Source organism: Furipterus horrens, unplaced genomic scaffold, assembly GCF_987537825.1.
Source record: "Furipterus horrens unplaced genomic scaffold, mFurHor1.1.pri manual_scaffold_4, whole genome shotgun sequence".
Taxonomy (NCBI): domain Eukaryota; kingdom Metazoa; phylum Chordata; class Mammalia; order Chiroptera; family Furipteridae; genus Furipterus; species Furipterus horrens.
In genome coordinates, this window is record NW_028327174.1 from 168,047,629 (window position 1) to 168,070,871 (window position 23,243).

General features: G+C 39.3%; 1 protein-coding gene across 2 annotated transcripts in view; it reads right to left on the minus strand.

Annotated features, from left to right (window-relative positions):
• Positions 1-23,243, minus strand: part of FRMD3 (FERM domain containing 3) — a 285,052-nt gene that overhangs the window by 123,335 nt on the left and 138,474 nt on the right. For both annotated transcript variants that reach the window (XM_090274210.1, XM_090274209.1), the window contains exon 3: positions 10,218-10,260. In XM_090274210.1, coding sequence (XP_090130336.1) covers positions 10,218-10,260 — 43 coding nt within the window. The remainder of the gene's footprint in view (positions 1-10,217; positions 10,261-23,243) is intronic.

Consider the following 23,243-nt stretch of genomic DNA (forward strand, 5'->3'; position numbering starts at 1 on the left):
CCTGTGCTGTTCAGGAAAAGCCCTGGACTTTTGTGTCCAATATGTCTAATGTCAAGTTCACCATTTGCACAAATTGCTATAGCCAAACTGAAACTCTCAGCTTCCATTTCCTCATCTGTAAAATGAGGGTAATAATGGAAACAATGACAGAGTAGGGACCAACAACGTTTCTCTATAAGGAACCGGAGAGTTCATATTTTCGGCTATGTGGGCCTCTGGGTCTCTGTGGATCTCCAGGTCTCTGTTTCAACTACTCCACTAAGCTGTTGTAACTTACAGCAACTACAGACAAGATGTAAATAATAAAACACAGAAATCTGAACTTCATATAATCTTCGTATGTCACAAAATATTGTCCTTTGACTTTTTTCCCTAACCATTTAAAAATATAAAGTCTATTCCTAGCCTGCAGGCCATACCAAACCAGATGGCAGGCCGAGTTTGGCCTAAGAGCCATAGGTTACTGACCTCTGAAATAGAGACCATTATGAGGACGATGTGAGTTAATGATATAAAGCACTCAGCAAACTGCTTGAGACCTAAGTACTCAATCATAGGAGTTATTATAAACTTGGGCCTGGGGTGTAGTGACCGGAGAATTTTAACAACAACAAAAACAAACAAACAAACAAAATACCTTAGCAGCCCCGGCCAGTAGCTCAGTTGGTTAAAGCACTGTCCTGATACACCAAGGGTGTGGATTCAATCCCTGGTCAGGGCACACGCAAGAATCAACCACTGCAGTCAGGGCACATAACTAGGTTGCATGCCAGGTCCCCAGTTGGGGGCGCAAGTGAGAGGCAACCACACAGTGATGTTTCTCTCCCTCTCTTTCTCCTTCCCCCTCTCTCTAAAAATAAATACATAAACAAATTATTTTTTAAAAAAAAGAATCAACCAGTGAGTACATCAATAAGTGAAACAACAAATCAATGTTTCTCTCTCTCTCTGTGTCTCTATCTTTCTCCTTCTCTCTCTCAAAAAAAAAAAAAAAATTAGCAAAAGTACAAGAAAGTGGGAGAAGCCCAGGCCAGTGTAGTTCAGTTGGTTAGAGCATCATCCTATAACCTGAAGGGTGCAGGTTTAATTCTCGGTCAGGGCACATACCTAGGTTGTCGGTTCAATCTTTGGTCCATGTGCAGGCGCATGCAACCCCTAGTCCTGACACATACAATCCCCAGTCTGGGCAGTGATCCCTGGTCCAAGTGCTTACAGGAGGCAACCAATCAATGCTTCTCTCTCTCATTGATATTTCTCTCTCTCCCTTCCTCTATCCCTTCCTCTCTCTCTAAAAGCAATGAAAAAAAAAAAAATGTCCTTGAGTGAGGATAAAAAAAAAAAGAAATTGGTGGGAGGGAAGGTGGTAGCAGAGTAGGTGGAAGTTATACTCACCTCCTCCCAACCCTGAACTAGAATTACAACTAAATTAAAGAACGATCAACCTGAATGATCAACTGAAGATTACCTGAACAGAAGTCTGACAACCAAAGATTTACAGAAGAAGCCACATCGAGACTGGTAGAAAGCGTGGAGATATGAAAAGGGCTGGCCCTGCTCCAATGGTTGACAACAGCCAGAGTTTGGAAGAGCCCAAGGGTCCGTCAGTAGATGAGTAGATGAAAAAGCCGTGGTATGTTTACGCAATGAAATATTCCTCAGCTGTAAAAACCTTACCATTTGTGAAAGCACAGATGGACCTAGAGGATATTATGCTAAGTGAAATAAGTCAGAGAAAGTTAAATATGTTATTTCACTTATATGTGGAGCCTAAAGGACAATATAAAAAACAAAAAGAAACAGAAGCCTGCTTTGTAGAATTCATCACCAGATTTATGCAATGGGTTTTGTTCGGGTATGTGTTTTGCTTTGTTTTTAAAGAAACTTCTTCCACCTGCTCCCTAAAAAGAGCATTTTGATTCTAACATTTATTACAAACTGATTACATGCATAGCCTTGTCTTAAGCCATGGATCAGGTTTAAAAAACTCCCAAACTACTAGACACGTATATGAATGAAGACAATAGGACAGGTTTCCCCAATAGCTCAGAGATAGGGTTACTTTCACTGTGAGTGTCTGAAGAAGTAAAACGTGTGAAGCTTTGCTGTAAGAAACATATGATCAAGTTCAGGAAAACAAACGAACACATACACAAAGGACCAAAACGGGCCACAAAGCAAAAGCATGAGCATCACCCATAAACAGAAATGCTAAAGGGTGTGCGAGATCTACCTAAATGGGAATGCTCGGTGCACTGGACTGAGTAATGTCCCCCCAAAATCTGTGTCTACTCAGAGCCTCAGAATGTGACCCTATTTGATAACAGAATTTTTGCAGACAAACTTAAGATGAGGTCATACTGGGTTAGGGTGGTTTCTAAATCCAATGACTGATATCTTTATCAGAGAGAGGAGAAAGAAACTTGGACACAGAGAAACGCAGGGAGAAGGCAATGAGAAGATGAAGGCAGAGACTGGAGTGATGCAGCTACAAGCCAAGGAAGGAATGCCAAGGCCGGCCAGCAACATGAGAGCTAGCAAAGAGAAATAAGTGCTGGCAAGGACATGGAGTGTTGTGCGTGGCTGGCAGAAATGTAAATTGCTGCAGTCACTATGAAACCAGTATGGAGAATTCTCAAAAAATTAAAAATGGAACTATCATATGATCCAGCAATTCCACTTCTGGGTATTTATCCAAAGAAAATGAAAACACTAACTTGAAAAGATATAAGCACACCATTTTCACTGCAGCACTGTTTACAACAGGCAAGACATGGGAACAACCTATGCGCGACCACCAATGGATAAATGCATAAAGACAATGTAACATATGCATACAATGAAATAATATTTAGCCATAAAAAAGGATGAAGTCTTGCATTTGTAACAACATGGACGAGTCTAGAGGACATTATGCTAAATGAAATAAATCAGACAAAGAAAGGCAAATACTGAAATACCATTATGATCTATGATCTCACTTATATGTGGAACTTAAAAAAAAAAAAAAAAGAAGAACAAGCTCATAGATACAGAGAACAGATTGGTGGTTGCCAGAGGCAAGGTGTGGGGTGGGCAAAATGGATGAAGGGGTCAAAAGGTAGAAATTTCCAGTTATAAAATAAGAAAGGCCTGGGGATGTAATGTACAGCATGGTGACTATAGTTAACAATACTGTGTGGCACATTTGAAAGTTGCTAAGAGAATAGATCTTAAAAGTTTTCATCACAAGAAAAAATTGTGTAACTATGTATGGTGATGGATGTTAACTAGACTCATTGTAATAATCATTCTGCTATATACACAAATATCAGCTCACCATGCTGTGCACCTAAACTGATATATGTGAATTATGCCTCAATTTAAAAATTTAAGAAAATGAACAGGCGTAAGATGCTAGAAGACTACGGTGCTTGCTTTAAAATGAGGAGGTAGAAATAGGGCTACAGAAAGTCATTTGACTCCAATGGAATTTCCTCTCCACAAATATGTAAAAAGTTTATAACAGAATGATTTGACCAAGAAAAAAAACAACAGCTGGAAGAGATAAGGAAGGATTCTGATCCCCCCCTAAAGCCTTCAGAGGGAGCATGGCTTTCCTGACACCTTGATTTCAAACGACTGGCCTCCAGGACTGTGAGAGAATAAAAGTATATTATTTAAATCCCTCAACCTTTGTTACAGCAGCCTTAGGAAACTAATATACTCAGTAAAGGGAGTAAACAGAAGAACAGAGTTGGGAGTCGGGCATCCAGACTGGTCCCATGAATATGGCACCTGTGGATCTTCTCCTTCTCTCCCTTGCACCAGAGCAAAATCTACTCTCTTGGCATTCTCTATGCTACAGAAGAAGATACGTTCCCACTGACAAATCATTCAGCAGCAAGGGAACTGTTCATTAAATTAGCTCCAGGGGTGCTGAAAAGCTAAGGAACTCCCCGTAAACATGAAGCTTCACAAATATCACCATCAGAGACAGAAATTCCAGGATTCCAGGAAAAGCCTTCAGGGAGGGAACACTGCAGACATCAGCGACACATCTGCTCTTATGGCTGAGTCCAACCACATATTATGCAGAAGCTGGAGGTCCTTGCCACACTGGTGTTCATGCAGAAGCCATTTCCACGCCCCCTGAGCCTTCAGGGTCCTTGGTAAATAGAGCGAGAAGGCCTTAACTACCCTGCTGGGTTAATCAGGCAGCAGCCAGGATTAAGCAGAGAGCCTCTTTGGAAGAATAAGCCCGCTCTCCCTCATCGAGGTCTATTTTTATAGCACAGGCTTGATGCATAATGCACTCTGGCTCTTTCCTTTCTTTGTTTCTTTCCTCTTTCTTTCTTTCTTGATTTTTGCATAAAGCTTTCTCTCCTTTATTTTCTTTTTTATTACCAAGTGATATATGGAAATATTCTCACTATAAAATATCTGAGTAAAATATAACTATATACAATAAAATGTGAGAGCCTCACTTCCCTCCACCCCACTCTCTTCCCCAGGGGTAATGAGAGTTAGTACACATCATGGCAGCCCTTCTGGGCACTTTTATATTGACATACACAATCAGTTTATTTTCAGATAAATGGATCATTCTCTATGTGGCATTTTTACTCGCTTTTATAACTCTACAATATATCTAATAAAGCTTTCAGTGTCGAAAATATACATCTGCCTTGTTCCTTTTGATGACCACATGCATTTCACATAATTTATTTAGCCTTGCCAAAATTGCTGGGTTTTGTATTACCCACAGTTCTCAGTGTTATAAGCAATGTTACAATGGACATCCTTGCAAAATATATACCTCTGCTGGAATAAATCTTGCTTTAGACACTCACAGATATTACCTTGTTGGATTAAGAGATATAGACATTTTTAATCTTGAAAGATACAGCCAAATTGCCCTCTCAGTTGGCTTCACCCATTTATACACTCCAACTAGAAGTGATATTCTCATTGTCATTAACTGGATATTATCAACATTTACAATTTTCTCAGTATAATATATAAACATATCTTATTTTAATTTGTACTTTCCTTGTTACTAATGATATTGAGCATCTGTCTATGAGTTTTATTAGTCATTTAGTTTTATTCCTTCTATGGGTATTTTCACATTTCTCTATTGAGTTGTTTATCTTTGGGTTAAAACATCATGTTATATATTACGCATATTACTACCCGTTAGGTATTTGGCAAATGCTCTTCCATTATTTTGCTTTGGTTTTAACTTGTTTATAATTCATTTTATAGTCATTAATTTAATAAATATCTACTGAGAATCTACTCTGTGCAGTGAACAAAAAAAATACTTGGTACAAAAGTTTAATCTTTGCACAAATTTGTCAGCATTTTGTTTTGCTGCTTCTAGATTTTAGGTTCTTCTTAGGAAGTCATGTGCTATTCCACAATTATTTAAAAAATACTAAATTTTTACCTAAAATTTCTATAAGTTGTTAAATACATTGGGCTTTTGAATTCATCTGAATTAATCCCATATATGGTATGAGGTTTGTCCTTAGCTTTTTCTTCCAAGTGGAAAGGCTGTCCAAAGTCATGTGTTGAATAATCTATCTTCCTGTCTCTGATATGAAATATAAATATGATCTTTATCATAGCCATATTCTCATAAATAATGGGTGAATTTGGGATTTTTATTTTGTCCCACTGATTCTTTTCCTATTTCTGGATCTACCTTAATTATTATGTGTGTCTATCACAAGTCCTCTTTTAACTACTATAACTCAGAGTAAGTTAATATCTAACAGAAAAAGGACCTTATTGATCTTTCCATACAGGGGGAGGCAAAAGTAGATTATAGTTGTTTGTATGGAAAATAATACAATAATTCATAAATAATATAAGAATAAACTCTGGCCCTGACTGTTATGGCTCAGTTGGCTGTGCATCATCCTGTGAAGTGAAAGATTGCTGGTTCAATTCCTAGTCAGAGCACATGCCTGTATTATGGATTTGGCCCCCACAACTGACTGATGTTTCTCTCTCACATCAGTGTTTCTCTCCCTCTCTTTCTCCCTCCCTTCTCTTCTTCTGAAAATAAATAAAATCTTTTAAAAAAGAAAGAAAGAAAGAATACACTCTGTGTTTCGTGTACTCACAACTGCGAACCTACTTTTGCGCCCCTCCCTACCCCCATATTTATTGGCTGGTCTTGAGCATTTTCTTTTGCCAATGAGCCTTGGAATTGGTTTGTTACAAGCCATAAAGAATCTCATTGAAATTTTAATTTGAAATTTATTGAACATATATATTAATTTGTGAAGAATTGACTTTAACAATATTAACCAGAAACATGAGAAGACTCCAGTTATTGAGCTCTTTTTCATCTACTCTACAGTAACTCCACAGTAAAATTGCACAGTTTTATTTATGTAAGTCTTGAACAGTTCCTGTTACATTTATTTACAAGAAATGTGTTTTTATTTGTTATTGCTGTTGTAAATAATAGCACTTTTCCCCATTATATTTGATAAACAGTTACTGCCTGTGTAAAAAAGCTGTTGTTTTAGGATATTAACCTGGTATCCAAGGACAAAAGCTATTATTAGTTGTGGGAAGGGAGTGGGAAAGGAAGGTAGGTGGAGAACTTGCAGAGATGCAAAGAGGACAACACCAAGTTTAAGATGCTAGTGGAGCTCTGAGAAGGCAACCAGCAGCCCTCAGTACCCTAGACTTGGCTGAATGAGTGAGGCGTAAGGGGTTAAGACAAAGAAATCTCAGAGTCATTTGGGGAAAGTGTTGTGTTTGGAACTTTGGAGAGTACTGAAGACATGGCAGCAGGGTATGTGCAAGCAGAGAGGCAAAATTTAGCTAGCACATGAGTGGCCCTGAGGCCAAAGCAGGGCATGGAAGAGGCTGAGCAGTTTCTGCTTATCCCAGTGGTGAATACAGAAGTGTTGAGAGTCAACCAGTGAAGAGACCTGGAGTGAGGACCGCAAGAGGGCAATGCCTATAGACTTTCAGGACACGCCCACGGCAGGAGCCACAGGCATCAGCAGCACATGCCAGTGCACATTCAAGGGCCCATGCATGAGACTAGCTACATCTGGAAAGGAGAAGTGGGGAAAGAGGCCAACAACCAAAGGCCAAATCACGTGAGCTGCACCAGGGGAGCACTCGGAGGACTGCACACGGGAGAGAGGTCACCCTCGCTGCAGGATGGCACATACACTTCCCTGCCTTGAGATGCCATTCTGGGGATCGGAAAGGAGGAAAAGCTCACCATAAAAATAAGTTTGATTATATTTATTTTCAACAATTTTGGGGGAAATAAACACTCTCATATAACATTAGTGGCAGTAAATTATTATGAGCTCTTTGGGTGAACATTTATCACTAAGGAAAATGTGAAATGTAACATATGTATAGCTTCTGATCCAACAATTCCACAACTAGGAATTTCTAGTACAGAGGTACAAGATGCAAGAATGTACATCAGAGCCTGTTAATCACAGCACCATTCATAACAGTAAAAGACTAGAAAAACCTTGATGTCTATTAATATATGCATACAATTAACTATCAGAAAACCATTTTTTAAATGAAGCCAATCATCTATCACTGATATGGGAAAAAAAACTCTAAAATTATTAGGATAACAAGGTGAAGAATAATATATAGAGATTTATCTCATATTTGTTTCTAAAAGGCCTTACATATGTTGAGGGAGCTTATATTTAGGGAGCTTATATAACATTAAAAAAATTCCTAGAGGTAAACATAAAAGATTGTCAACAATAGTTATTTCTTCAGGGTGGGCTTGGAGATATAAGGGGGAGGAGAAAGGAAATATGGTTTTCATTTTAAACTTTTCTGAACTGTTGGAAAACCACAAACATTACATTATTTAAAGTGTTTTTTTTTTTTTTAAATACAAGTACAAAATAATAACAGTGCCTTTGTAAAGAGTTTGTTATTCAGGACAGTTGATCTTTAGCCAGCTCTAGGAAACACCATTCCTGGGATCACCCATAGTCAGAGGGATCTTAATAAGGTCAAGGCAAATGACCTGGAAGTCGAGCATCACTCTACTGAGTGAGACAGGAATGGGAACTACTGTTCCTCCAAGGAATTAAGCCCTCGCTGCCTACTCTACACCAGCCAGAGTATGAACACCGTGCCCACACCCAAGCTGGAAGCTGTCTGCAGTTCTGCAACAGGATCCTTCTGAAAAATTCATAAATAAGTACCGGGAGTTGGACCCAGTTTCTCTGAGTTAACATTTTATAAATTCTAGTTTAATTTTTTTTCTAAGTTACACTAAAGTTATTGTTTCCAGGATATACATAGAAGAGTGCAGAAATCTTGATACTAACAGACAACAACAATAAAATTAAGCTTGTGATCTGAGAAAATTACATACATTTTCTTCACTAATGCCCTTAATACAACAGGGTGATGGGTAAGACGACCCTCGCCAGTTCCTAGAATCTGAGAGTCACCATGTCTGGTTTAGATATTGAGTTTTACACAATTCTTTTTCCAGATTCAGATTCCATTTGTCATTAGATTGAAATTGGCCAGTAGTCATTTGCTACTCTTTTATACCACTTTTATAAAACACTATAAATTTTGAGTTGGTTGTTCAGATTTACTAATGGTAGAGACAAAGCTCTTAAGCAGCAAATTCTTCACAAGTTTTAAATTTTTTCTATTAAATGTTGAAATACATCTTACTTTCGAAATAGATTTACATTTCAAAATTGTGTGTGTGGCCTAAGGAAAATATTTCATGACACTTAAGAACCAAAATCAAAGAACTATTTACTATAAATAAGTTTCCTGGGAAATGGTCAAAATATTTTAAACTATGTAAACAATAATATCAAAGCTTAGTAGTTAAGGGATAAAATCTAGGCCTCAGTTTTTTTGCTTTTTTTCTCAGACATATTAGTTCATTCTCATTATCCTGCAAGTCATTCTATACAGAGTTTCCTGGTACCGCTGGCCTGCTAATTACTAGATACTCATCCCAACTTTACTCCAGCCTCACCCCAACAGACAGACCTCCCTGGACCTCCCATGCTCACTGCTGGTCCTGTTTTCATCTCACACATCTTTACTGTCATCTCCCTGTAGTTCCCATTGCTCACAAGAGTCATGGACATCAGCTGTCTGGCTGTCTTCCCTGCACTGGCCAGCCAGTTTGTTCTTAAGAGATGGGAGCAGGAAAGGGGAGAAATGGGAAGGGAGAAAGAGGGAAGAGAAAGAAGAGAATTAGGAATAAATATGTTGGTTGCTCGGGTGCCATCCACATTCCGTTTCTCCCCTCTCCCATTTAACAGCCAGCCCAGAATGATTTCTTTATATTTGGAGAAAGAAAAGAATCCCCTGAATGATGACAAGTGACATAATGTGTGCTAACCTGATCTCCGATGAGAAACTGATTTATCGCTTGCATTTCAGGGCCCCGGGAAAGTTGGTATAGAGAGATAAATGCATTTCAGAGCAGGCAATATATTTCTGAGGTGCATTTCAGAAGCTCTCCTTCAAACCATAAATAAAAGCAAGTTGACTACAGCCTGGCACAGGTGACCAGGTCAAAACATCATACCCACCCAGGACTACCAGTCAACACCCTTGTCACATGTCTCAAGTAGATGACCAGATAGATATTCTAAAGAGGGCTTTTCCAAACTGAGCTCTCCAAGAGCTTATCAGGGAAAAAAAGAAATTTTTTTAAATTTTATTTTAAAGGGCAGGTCAGAATACCAGAGCTTGAAAACAATTACTCAGAAAGAAATATTTATCTTAGTGAATCTGAGGGGTGGAAAAGTACAATACATTCTTCAGTAAAATTACCAGCAAGATTGATTTTAGTTTCAAAATACAACACCCCCAAGACTGCACCTCCCACCCTGACCATTTACCAGCAACCCCCATAATCAGAAGGAACCAGTCCCCTGGGGATTATGTTTAACAGATATATAACCATCCAATCCAATTCTCCTGTTCAGATATGGGACATGAGGGTAACATGGTGGAGAGGGAAAGACACAAGAGGCCAGAGGAAGAGGGTCTTCACGGAGGCCCAAGGCCAGCAGATAAGAGAGGTCACACAGCTCTCACTGGGAGAGAGAAGACCCACCCACCCACAGATCTTCAACTAGAGCAATTTCTTCCCTGGCAGGAAAAACTCTGTCAAGAAATAGTATTTATCTTTGGACATATCATATAGCAAAAGTGAACCACAGATTGACACTTACATTTCATTTGCTTGGAGATGGACTTGTTAGGTTCAAGCCAGTGCTGGGGAGAAAAAAAAAGATTGTGTGTCAAACAGCTGGACCATAGGATGCATACTTAATAATTAAAAGGGATTTAACAAAGATATTCTTTTTCCAAAATACTGCCTTTGTTCCTATAGATATTGTTCAGGGTTCCAGCTCTGAATATCAATATGAACAATTTGGCAACAACAATACCACAGTCAAGGGTACAAATTGCAGAGAATTAATACTTTCTGAGTACTATTTGAGTCATACAGTTGCTAGGAGAGAAGGATAAAAGAGAAAACATGTACTTAAATGGGATGTTCTAGTGGCTCTAGATGACTCCTAGGTGACTCTTTGAGCTCCACTGCTCTAGGAAAGCCATAGATGGCTAAAGACTTTGACATATATGACCTCAAAGAGTCACAAGCCAAGACATCATCAGCCCCAGCTCCACTTCCCTTAGGTGGCCTCCTCTCAGGCTAATAGTGAGCCAAGCCAACATTAGCTCCATCACACACAAAGCCAAGTTCTCCTTTGCATTATGGAGGGACAAATGATTATAAATATCTCATTTCAGAGGGCTGAGGTCATCAAGAAGGAAAATTAGCTCCATCACAAAACAAAGGAGCTCAGAATCATGTGACAGACAGGCATTTGAAGCAGACATCATGCTGGCCCCAGCAGCCAGCTCTCTCCACAGCATGTTAAGATTGGGGCAGTTTTCAGCATCATATGATGTCTCTGAAGCCACTTAGGGAACATCAGGAAGCAGCACTTTATACACCTACAGTTTATAAAGACAGTAAGAGGGCTGCCAGTATGTATCCACCAAGAGGTCTGGGAGTCCTCACTATGGGTCACCCCCCGTCCTGCTTGGTACTGGAGAGGAAAGAAGAGGAAGAAGCTTATCAGTTGAGCACTTATACTTCACTCTATCTCATTTTTGTCATCCAATAATCTTCAAGGTTCTGTATTATTACTATTGCTTCATATAATGCATAACCACAAAGTTTAATAAGACTTTCTTGGTGTTTACTAAGTGCCAGGTGCTACTCCATGAGTCTCCATGGACCATCACTATTACCCCATTAGCAAATGAGAAATCTAGGGCTCAGGATGTTAAATGGTGAAGCCAACATGCAGCGGAATTCCAGAGCACAGGCCCTTAACCTTGGCTATGCAGCCTCCCAATGAGTTGGTGCACTCTTGAAAAGTATTATTCTCTACTATGAACATTCTCTCCTTCACCAGAAACTGAAAAATTGAGTGGCCAAATCAGTCGTTTCCAACCCAGAGTGTCAGGGCTCTGTGGTCTTCAAAAACAAGAATGGGGGTCTTTTCACTATATCAACATCATGAAGAATCTAACAAAAAAACCATACATTTCCTCCTGACAGGTTGCACAGACAAACTAAAATAGCAAGTTTCTTTGCATACGGCCAAAATTATATCAACTCATTTTGGGAACCCTGGTTATCTTCTTTTTTTCCCCAATTTTTTTTATTGTGGTAAAATACACATAATGTACAATTCACCTTCTTAACCATTTTAAAGCATACAATTTAGTGCCATTAAGTACATCCATAATGGTGTGCTACCATCACCACCACCCATCTCCAGAACTTTTCATCTTGTAAAATGTAAACTCCATACCTATGAAACAATAATTCCCCCTCACCCCCCTCATCCCAGCCCTTGGAAATTATTATTCCACTTTTGATTATCTCCTTCTAATCAGGAATTATGTTTGTCCTTTACACAGTTATAATAGAAGAGTGAAAAATATATTGACTGTCCATTTACCGGCTACATAACCTCATGCAAAAATGTTTAATCTCTCTGTGTCTCAATTTCAACAACTATAAAATGGGAATAGTACCTATTGTACCTCATAGGGTTGCTGTAAGGATTTTAAAAGTTGATAAAAATTTAATAAACATAAGACACTTAAACAGTGGCTGACATGTGGAAAATACTCAATAAGCATTTGTTTGCTGATGCGGCTGTTGATATTCAAGTACAGTTTAATTGGTAGGCCACATCTTTCAATATATGGGACTCACAGAGAAAAATAAAACGGATGTCTGGTGATAAAATTACTTTTCTAGAAGTAAGTTGAATAACAGAATAACAGAACTAAGGCAAGAAAACAAATAACACCACCAGAGATCAATACCTATTGCTATTATTACACAGAGGAAAATCACCAGTCATTTGGCCAAGAAAATATGAAATATAAACATGTTTTCTGAATTCTCCTTGCCTGATGTCCTTTGAACTCGTTAGGCCTTCTCAGCCTAACTTCAGCCTACCAGGTTTCCTCTGCCCTCAGGGATGACAGGTAAGTTTCACCTTGTGTGCCCACACCCTGTAGGCAGTGGTGGTCTCCCTGGGCTATGAGGAGGGTCCTGAGACTGAGGGCTCAGGAGAATGAGTGCCATGGTGAACTGGCAGCATCTGACACAGGGGAGTAGGAACTATTCGTAAGATACTAAGAAAGCCATAAGCCAAGAAAGTTTGGGCACCTTTGAAGTATGGAATCATACAATTCATGTGTTTTCATTTTTAAACAAAACATTCAAAACCTTATCATATATTATCAAAGAATACATAATAAGCATCTAAATGTATTTTTAAAGATCTGAAGTGATACACACTAAACTGATAAAAGTGAGGGTGGGTAACAGAGGCAGAAAAGGAATTTAGGGGTGTTGGTCAAAGGAAACGATGATAGGGTTTTTTCCTGTGATATTTTAATTCAAACTTTTACATGTATTGGTGCATTCAATGAATAATTTAAACATCAATTTTTTTAAAAAAATAGAAGGAAAGAAAGATAAGTTCTACTTAGAGGATAAATGTGGATTTCATGTCATTTAGATTTAAGAGGAAGAATTTCATTCAGAACAGGCAGATGCCAAGTCCAACTAATAAGCACCCAGGGTTGGCACTGGTCCAACTCAGAAGCCAGCAGGACTGGGTTCGAATCCCAGCTCTGCCACTTACTGGTGGCGTGACATACAACAAGTTTCTGTTTCCTCACTTACAGCATCATTGTGGAGTTTAAAGTGTTAATTCATTAAGACACTTTTAGAACAGAGCCTGGAGCACAGTGAAGGTTCAATAAACACCAGTGGGCCCCATTTCTTCACATTAACTGAGAGAGCCCCCAAAGTTGGTGCACTGGCCCCTCTTGATGAGCCCACCTTTGTCATTCTCATCCTCTCTCACTTTCCACCCAACTTTCTTCCCTCTGCTTTACATGAACAGATAATTCTTTTTTTTTTTTTTTTTAATTCTTCCTTTTGGAGTGAAGAGTTGGACCATGAAGTCAAGTCTGGAAGAAAAATAACCACCATGATGTACTTGGTAATTAGATACAAGGCTTAGAACATTTATTGCCTTTCTAGTTTTCTTTCAATTGCTACTTGGAATAGATGTTATTTTGTTTTATTACTGGAAATTAATACTCCCTAAGAGAGGGAGAAAAGAAAATCTATCAACCAAAATCAGAATTTGTGCTTGATATCCAGTGACTGAAACCCTCGTTTCCTCCACTCTCATTTAAAATAAAAATTCCAGCGACCAAGAAAGCTAAGACCCAAGCACTGGTTCTATCTAATGAGCTCAGGGAATGAGATGATCCAGAGGATGCACCACAGCATGATTTGAAGGTATCAGGAAGGAGTCTGCAAAGATGCTGTCAGGTCTGCCCAGGTCCCTCAGATAGCTTCCCCTTTAATTAGGCAATAGCCTGACTCCTTGTAGGAAGGCTGCCCTCAGGTTACTGGAATCCATTGCAGAGTGGAGAACTGAGTTTCCCCACTCACACCCACCCCACAGCAGGCCGGCTCTTTTAAGAACTGACAGGTGCGGAAGGACAAAGACCTCTGCTCTGTCGCCCTGTGGCTGGGACAACATGAAGGCACAACCTTCACTGTCCCAGAGCTCGTCTGCGGGACTGAGCGCACGTTACCCTCTGTGTGACTTTGCCTGACACTGCACTTGCATGACCCCTTCGTCATCCCTGTCCCATTCCTGAACTCTCCTACCAGTCTTTTCCTGGGAACATTTCCTAATAAACCTGGAATTTTTATCTCGGGATCTGTTTTCTGGGACACGGACCTAAGATAGTCTCCCTAACTCTCTACCAAAATCTAACCCCCTACCCCACCGATATTTAAAATCCTTCCCTTGGAGGTTTATTCTTTTTGCTCTAGGTTTGAATCCTAGTAACTGCAAGTTCCCTGTGACAGGCCTCAATTTAACAAGGTTTTCAGTATTGACAATCTAGCCTGACAACACTTCAAGCCATTTCTTAGAACAAATTTATTTTGATTGACAGCAGCTTGAAGAAAAAGAGGAGTGGAAGGAAGCTGCACAAAGGGGGTGAAAAGCAAGCAGAGAGATGTTAAAGCCTCTAGGCCTTGATCTCCTTATCTGTGACCTTGGGGGGCAGGGGGAGCAGATTCTAGGACCCTAAGATTCCTTCAGCTCTCATGTTCCACATTCTATGAATTTGAAGGACGAGAACATTGCCAACAAATTTCTTTTATTTTGCTAGACTCAGCTGTACCTAGTCCCAAGAGATCATTATTTTCTCTACCCTTTCATAGAAATAGTGCATTTCTTTTGTACTTCCTAATTTTGACTTGTTTGACAAAAAAGAAGGTGGATATAGAAATGGTGACTACTATAGCTAAGTAGATTAATTTTTAATTTGGTAGCTGTGCACACACATACACACAAGCTCCCAAAAGTAAACAATATAAGTTATCTTCAAATGTTGGGCTTCTGTTGAAACTGATTTAGCCTATGATTACAGAATAAATTACACACCTCTCCATTATCTCTCTCACAATCCTTGGTGTCCGAGACAAGAATAATCTGTAGCCCACAGAAACGTATTAAATAACCCAATGGGGCTTTAAACAAGAATGGATGTGCCTCCTCCCTACACAAGAGAGTTTCTCCCCTCACGAGTAACCAGACCCAGAATCTGACCAATTCTCATCATAGCCCTGAAAAGATGGCCTGATTCTCAGTCTCACCTGGACAAAGCCCCAGAGTAACCCAGTCTTTGCATTATCTCGCCAGTTTAGGCCATTTCTGGGCCCTTTGGCCTTTGCTGGGAAAAAAGGAATGTCATCTGAATGAAAGCAGGGTTAACAGGGCTCTGTTAAGTTAGAAAAGATAGAGGTAGGTCCTACAGTAACAATGGTTTCCACTCCAGTTTCTATCAAATCTACTATGCACAGCAACTACAACAAAAATATCTGTTGTTCAGGTACACTCAAAAGTTACTGTCCTTTTGGAAGTCAATCTATGTTTAAAAAAAAAAAAAGTTCATTGCTTCTGCATAGTGATTTTTACACCCTCGGCCATGACTGCTTTTGTATTCTAGGTTCTCAGTGATGAGAAAAATGGAAGGAATAGCCAGGAGAAGCACTGTAGGAAACAGGAAGCCCAGGAAAGCAAAAGCACAGTTGTTCTTTTTTTTTTTTCTACAGGACCAGACAATAAATATTGTAACCTTTGGGATCCACGTGATCTCAGTCAGAACTATTCAACTCTGCCATTGGTACATGAAAGCAGCCACAGATAATACATAAACAGAAGTAGCTGTGTTCCAATAAAATTTTATTTACAAAAACAGATGCTCTGCATCCAAGAAATCCTGAATGTACACTTAAAGAAAAAAATAGTAGCCGGAAGAGGCAATGGAGGTTATAAAAACATCCATTGCTGATTATTTTAGAGTATACCAGGATGCCAAAATGCAATCATAAAAAAAATTATGAAATTCCTTCAAGCTTGTCACAATGGAATTTACCACCCTAACATCTACTGTTGAGGCATTGTCACCAAACTGTTCTAAGGTCAAAGATCTCCCAGTTGCTAGACCCATGGACCTTCACAAACTCTTTAAAGCATGGAATAGTAAAAAGATCAGTTACATGTGTTGATAATATGGACTAATGCATTTAAAGAATGACTTAATGGCATCCATGCTACTAGTATCCTCATTTTTCAGATAAAGAAATTGAGGTCTAGGTTAAAGCGCCTGCTCAAAATCATACAACCAGCAAGGGACAGGGACAGGATTTGTCCCAGTCTTCCTGGTATCAAAGCTCTTGGCAACAGTGTCCCCTGATCCTCCTTCCTTCCTGCTGTTTGAAACTGAAGCCATTCCCCTTTATTAAGTATAGAACTGCCCTTGCTTCTAGAATCTCTCTCTCCCCTCATTCTCTTCTTCCTTCTCTGTGTGGTCCTGGTCAGTCTCCTTTGCAGGTTTCTCCTTCTGGACTCATCCTTTAAAATACAGATGTTGCTTAGCTTTCGGATTCTCCTCTCACCATATTCTCTCCCTTATCTCTACAATCTCTTCTCCAGGCTTTGAACTAATGAAGGCCTCAGGGCACCAAAATCTCTGTCCGGGGCCTAAACCTCTTCCTTAAGCTTCAGATCCACTGAATATCTCCACCTCAGCACCTCTCAGGCATCCCAAACTCAACCTATCCCTAAAACCCACTGTCTTTGTACAGCTGACTTAGTAAGAGGTTCCATTTTCACTTGGAGCCCAAAGTGGCCATGTCAGAAGTTCAGATACCCTGCTAGAGAGGCCATGTGAAAAGGCCCTGAAACCACATGCACAGGGAGCCCCCTACCAAGCCCCACTGCCCAGCCACCCATCAAGGCACCAGGCATATGAAGATGTCTTAGATGACTATTACTGAGGGAGCCCCATCAACACCATGCAGAGCAGAATAATCATCCACCTGAGACCTGAGCCCTGCTTGAATTCCTGACCCACATAATCTTAAGATAAAATAATATTGTGTTGTTTTAAGCCATTGAGTTTTGGAGAGACTTGTTACACAGCAATAAATACCTAGAATTCTCAATTCTTGATATGGACTAAATGTGTATGATCTACCCCACCCCCACCCACCCCCAGATTCACATGTGGAAGCCCTAACCTCCAGTGTGGCAGTATTTGGAGGTAGAGACTTTGGAAGGTAATTAGGTATAAAATTACCATTAGGGTGGGGACCCTATTATGGGATTCATGCCCTTATAAGAAGAGGAAGAGAGACCACATTACAAGTCCTTGCTCCCTACCCCACCTCCTCCTGCCCTCCACCCCCAATGCCATGTGAGAACACAGGGAAAAGGCAGCCATCTGCAAGACAGAAAGAGAGCCCTTCCCAGGAAACAAATCTGTCAGCACCTTGATCTTGGACTTCCCAGCCTCTGGAAATGTGAGAAATCAATGTCCTGTTTAAGCTACCCAGTCAAAGGTGTTTTCTCTTAGCATCCCAAGCTAAGATATGCATTATTAGCCTCAATGCATATAAAACACATAATTACAATTGAACCTTTGAAAGATCTGCTAGAGCATGAATGAAAATAAATAAGTCGGCTTCAAATTGTCATTTCCTAACCTATACTGTTTTTATTCCTCCAAGTTATATTCTAATCTTTTTTCCAGCTTGACTTAAAAATTATCTTTAAAGCTATTTTGAAACTTCCAAACCTGCTAGTCTCCAGTCAGCTCTGATGTTCTTCCTTGCTGGAAGCCTCCAGTGAGTGCTTCTTTCACTAATGAGGCCACTTAGCCCTACCTCACTAATTAATGTCTATCTTCATTTAAACCAAGCCCAGGAGGTTATCACCAAGAAAGAAAACCATCCTACCTTGGATATCCTGTTTTTACCTAACCCAAACAGGGACAAAACAGCATTTTCTCAGCCTCATTTATTCTTAAGTCTGTGTTTTGGCCACAAAAAGGTAACCAGTTTGTGTGTTTGCTCCTCCCACCACTGAAATTATGACATCCCAGTTGGCTAAGTGACTCCCAGATTGCAACCTGTCTTTATCAGGCATCCCATCCTTTTTCAGAGAGGGCATCAGACGTACACTGAATGAATTAGGAGCAATCATTTTAATTAAATACCAAATTCTACTTCTGCTGAAGGAATACGACAATTTCCCCCAATCTGTCAGTGTTCATACCTTGGGCCACAACTGAACCACTAGACAGCATATCCAGTTTTCAAGCTATTGTGGTAGTGCTTTGTTCCTTATAACTTAAGTGCCTAAAGTTCTTTCCCACAAAGTCAAGTTACTTGTCCATACCCCTCCGAAAACAGGTACCTAAGCAGTCTTGATTTTTTTACAAGAAGACTCATTAAGCAAAGAAACTCATGACCAGTGACTTGAGGCAGCAGGACAACCCTTCTCTTCAGTGCAAGGCTGCCCTAAATCTTAGCTACCACTCTCATTCCTAGTTCCAAGTACCTGTGAAGCAATTGTCCCCAGGAGCTAGAAGCAGCCTTTCAATGGCAGCAGCAGCAGCTGGTAGGAAATAATACTATCTGGCTTCTTGGCACCATCCCCAGAGTGAAACCTCAAATCATTGGACCTGTTTTGATTCCATTCCATGTCTTTCCCAAAGGTATCTCTAGAAGAAGCAAATTCCTCTAACATTATTAAAATTCACTGATTTCTTACTAGTTCTTCCTGGCTACCAAATTAAAAAAACCTAAGGGCTATGATTATATTTAGGAGAGGGCGTCATCAGGGTTCAGCTTGTCCGCGCATCCATGATTTCCCAGGTCATCCTATCAGAAAGCACTAGGCCCTGGCTAGTGTGGCTCAGTGGATTGAGCACCAGCTAGCGAACCAAAGGGTCACAGGTTTGATTCCCAGCCAGGGCACATGCCTGCGTTGCAGGCCAGGTCCCCAGGTTGGGGTGCGTGAGAGGCAACCACACGTTGATATTTCCCTCTCTTTCTCCTTCCCTTCCCCTCTCTCTAAAAATAAATAAATAATATCTTTAAAAGAAAGAAAGCATGTCTAATAGTCACATGACACACATGACACACAATGCCCTAACACAAAGTGCTTGAGGAGACTGTCCCAGAGGTGTGGATTTCCAAAATGAACTTGTTGTCTATAGGTATGAGTCAGAATGACACTGATGTAAGTGGGTTCAATAGATGCTTAGAAATGGGAAAGTTAAAATCAAAAGCACTGAATCCAATCTGCCTGCAGACTGCAACCAACCACCTACACACAACGAAGTCAGTCCTCCTCTGGCAGGCTGGGGGTGGGGTCCCCAGTTCTAAGTCACTGAAGGTGGCTTCCCCAGCCAAGTTGGGGAAACAGGAAAGGGTTAAAGAACAAAAAAAGAATTCAGGACAACGAATATTTCATATCATAGCCACTGAAACTTGAAGTTATGAAGTCCAATTATTTCAAAACTTCAACTTTCATGAGAAGTTATCCAATCACCTGAGTACAAGTAATGGAAAGAACATGCTACATTTTTTTTAAAAAGTACTAGGACTTAAGCCACGTACTATCCATTTTCTTCTGGAATTATTTCTTCCAGGACTTCTAAACTTAGAGAAATTACCACACTTTTTACCTAATTGCATGCAACTAAGATGATATGCGTTCTTCAGAGGACAAATGTGGTGGAAACTCAACAGGATTTTTATTGAAGATTTTTATTGACCAGTATGGAATCTGGCCCTCCTTAACTCAAATTTAAAAATAATGGAAATTCTGGGCCCTTACCAATAAAATAGCAAAAGATAGTCATTTACTGACTCAGTCCTCACCATTCCCAGAGCATATGGAGCATGAGACATCTTGTCAAACATATGGTGTTCCAAATAATAGTGTTAAATATTTAATATTCCACAATGGTTTGCCACAACTCAAATTGTGAAGAGTTGTAGGCAAACCACCAACTCCCACGGCAGAGGTAAGTTCCATTTCAGCTTTTCTAACTGATTTTCTCTGTTGATTAGCTTTCTATCCAAATAATTCATTGGTCTTATTTTCCATTAAGAAGTACAGAAACTGTTGAAAAAAACAATGCTGTCAATTAATTTCTGCTTAAAACTCCCATATCAGAGTGTCTGTTCCTTTGAGCCCATTTTTCTGATTATCCAAAGCTCAGTTTCCCTTGTCTTTCCACGAAGATTTTAATAATGGCCATCCTGCATTTAAAACAAGTCATTTGCATTTCTAGGTTTTAACTTGCTAAGCGTGCCTTATTTCCTTATGCAATTGCCTCACCTAGACCTAGCCAATTCAGAGTAATAATAGTTAATAATAAAAATAATATATACCATATACTCAGTATCTACCATTTGTTAAGTATTTGCATACCTTGTCTCTAATTCTCATATCAACCCTACATGTAGGTATCGTTTTCTGCTTTAACAATCAGGACCGAGAGTCAGAGAAGCTCAGTAACTTGATCGACATCACACAGCTTATTAATCAGCAGAGATGTGATTTAGATCACATCTTTCAGAGTACAAAGTCCATGCACTTCTTACAGCAACTGCTCAGAAACCCATGTGGAAGCTACAATTACATTGTAGCCTCAAAACCAAAAGGTTGTAACAGCAGTGTGATGCAGGGGAAAAACAAAACTATTCAGACATCCCTCTAAGCAACTAAATAGATATATCAGATAAAATTTTGTTTTGGAGATTGTGATCCATATTTTTTTTCCACTAATCTACTACCCAAGTCTGAACATTAAAAAGTAAGATAAACCAAGTCAAAATATAAAGAACAATGAAGCACATCAACCTAAAGACTTCTTTTTAACTTAAAATAGTAATTTTAGGGATATAGAAAACATGCAAAGATAGTGTGGTATAGCCTTCACCCATCTTCCCCTATTAGCATCTTATACAACCATAATACAATGATCAAAATTAAGAACCTAGTATTAACACAATACTATTAACTAAAGTGTAGACTTAAACTGGAGTTCCTCAGCTTTCCCACACTGACTTCTCTTTGTTCCAGAATCCAGTCCAGGACCCCACATTGCTTTAGAGGCATCTCTCTAAACTGTGAGTTTCCCAGTCTTGCCCCACCTTTCCAGACCGTCGTGCTTTTGAAGAGTATTGATAAGCTACTATGGAGAATGTCTCTCACTTTAGTTTGTCCAATATTTTCTCAGAATTTGAATGAGGTTACAAATTCTTGGGAAGACCACCACATAGACTGTGCCCTTCTTAGTGCATGATATCAGTGGTACGTGATGTTGGTACATCATGTTACTGGTGATGTTAACCTTGATCGCTTGGTTAAAGTGATGTCTGCCATCTTTCTTCACTATAACATTATTATTTTCCCTTCGTAATTAAAACATATTGAGGGATGGGACTTTGAGACTATGATAAATATCCTATTTCTCCTCAAGCTTTTGCCCACTAATTTTGCATTCATCCACGGGTCTTGCCCATAATAACTATTATTGTGGTATTCTAATGTCGGTTTTTTATTTCTCTCATTCCTTCTATACTTATTACTTGCAACTCCTCTGAAAGGAAGAGTTGCCCCTTCTTTCTCTTTTATTTATTTATTCAGTTATTCTATTTATATCTATATGAACCCCTAGATCTTTATTCTAGGGATTATAATTCAATACTACTGTTATTTTATTTATTTATTTATTTTGCCACTCCTATTGTTCCAGTTTGGAACACTGGAAGTTCTTTCAGGTTGGCTCTATGCCTTTCCTAGGGCCCTATCTTTTAGCTTTATCAGCATTTCCTTACTTTCTGGCAGAAGATGCTTCAGATTCATCTTGTGATTTCCTGATTTCAGCCCTAGAATCAGCCATTTCTTCAAGGAGCACTTGTTCCTTTTATTGGAGAACAGCACTTAAAAACCAAGATCTAAATGGTAATGGAAGGAGACTTGACTTGTTGTGGTAAACACACAATACAATATGCAGATGATGTGTGGTAGAATTATACACCTGAAACCTATATAATTTCATTAACCAATGTCTCCCCAATAAATTCAATAAAAATAAAATAAAAGGCATTGATTCTAAAAAAGAAAGAAAGAAAGAGAAAGAGAAAGGAAATGAAGAAGAAATGAAGAAAGAAAGAAAGAAAGAAAGGAAGGAAGGAAGGAAGGAAGGAAGGAAGGAAGAAGGAAGGAAGGAAGGAAGGAAGGAAGGCAGGCCAAGATCTAGGGGCTAAGTATGTTCATTGCTACTGTGATGTCATTGCTTCTAGGCCTCGTCAGTGGACAGAGCCTATAAATATATGTGAACTAGCCCACATCTACACACCTATATTTGTTTCTATATCTATGCTTTTTTAAAAATGAGTTCACATTGATATCTGATTTCAATTCTAAACACTTCTTTTAATGTTTTATCCAATATCTCCCCAATGAGAGAGTCAAGAGAAATGAAAAAGGCTAATGTGTTTAAGTGGTTTCCAGCTATTATCTAGGCAACAGGTCAGCAAATTATGGGCAACTGCCTATTTTTTGTAAAATACTTTTACTGAAAAAAAAGGGTTTTGTTTTTGGAACACAGCCACATCCATTACTTTAGATATTATCTCTGGCTGCTTTCCATAGTTGAAAGAATAATAGAGTAATTATGACAAGAGGCTGTGTGGGTCACAAAGCTGAAAATATTTTCTATATGGTCTTTAAAGAAAAAGGTTAGAGATCCCTGATCTAGACTATGTTTCTAATTTTCATGTTGGAGATGAAATGGAAAGAATATGGATTCAAATCCCTTCCTTCCTCCAACAACTACTAGCCATGCAGCCTGAGGCAAGCCACTGACCCTCTCTGCACCTCAGTTTTCTCCTTCCTTGCAGTATTCTGGGGTAGACTAAAGACCATATGAGTAAAATTCCTGGCACATGATAGATGCTCAACTAATAGTTAGAATTTCTTCTGTAGGTTGGCTGTTTAGATTTTAAAATGGAATTTTGCACACAAAGAAATTTATTTTCAGTGGTGATTAGATGACAAACATGGTCCATAGAATCTATTTGGCATATAGGGATTAGGATTTAAACCCTAACCCTAAATGCAAATACTCCATCACTTACTAGCTGTGAAACCTTAGGCAAGTAAGAATGTCTCTAAGCTTGTTTCTCCATACAAGGGTAATGCCTTCATAATCTATAGAAGTTGTATCTATGGGTGTCTTTATGCCATGGTCCC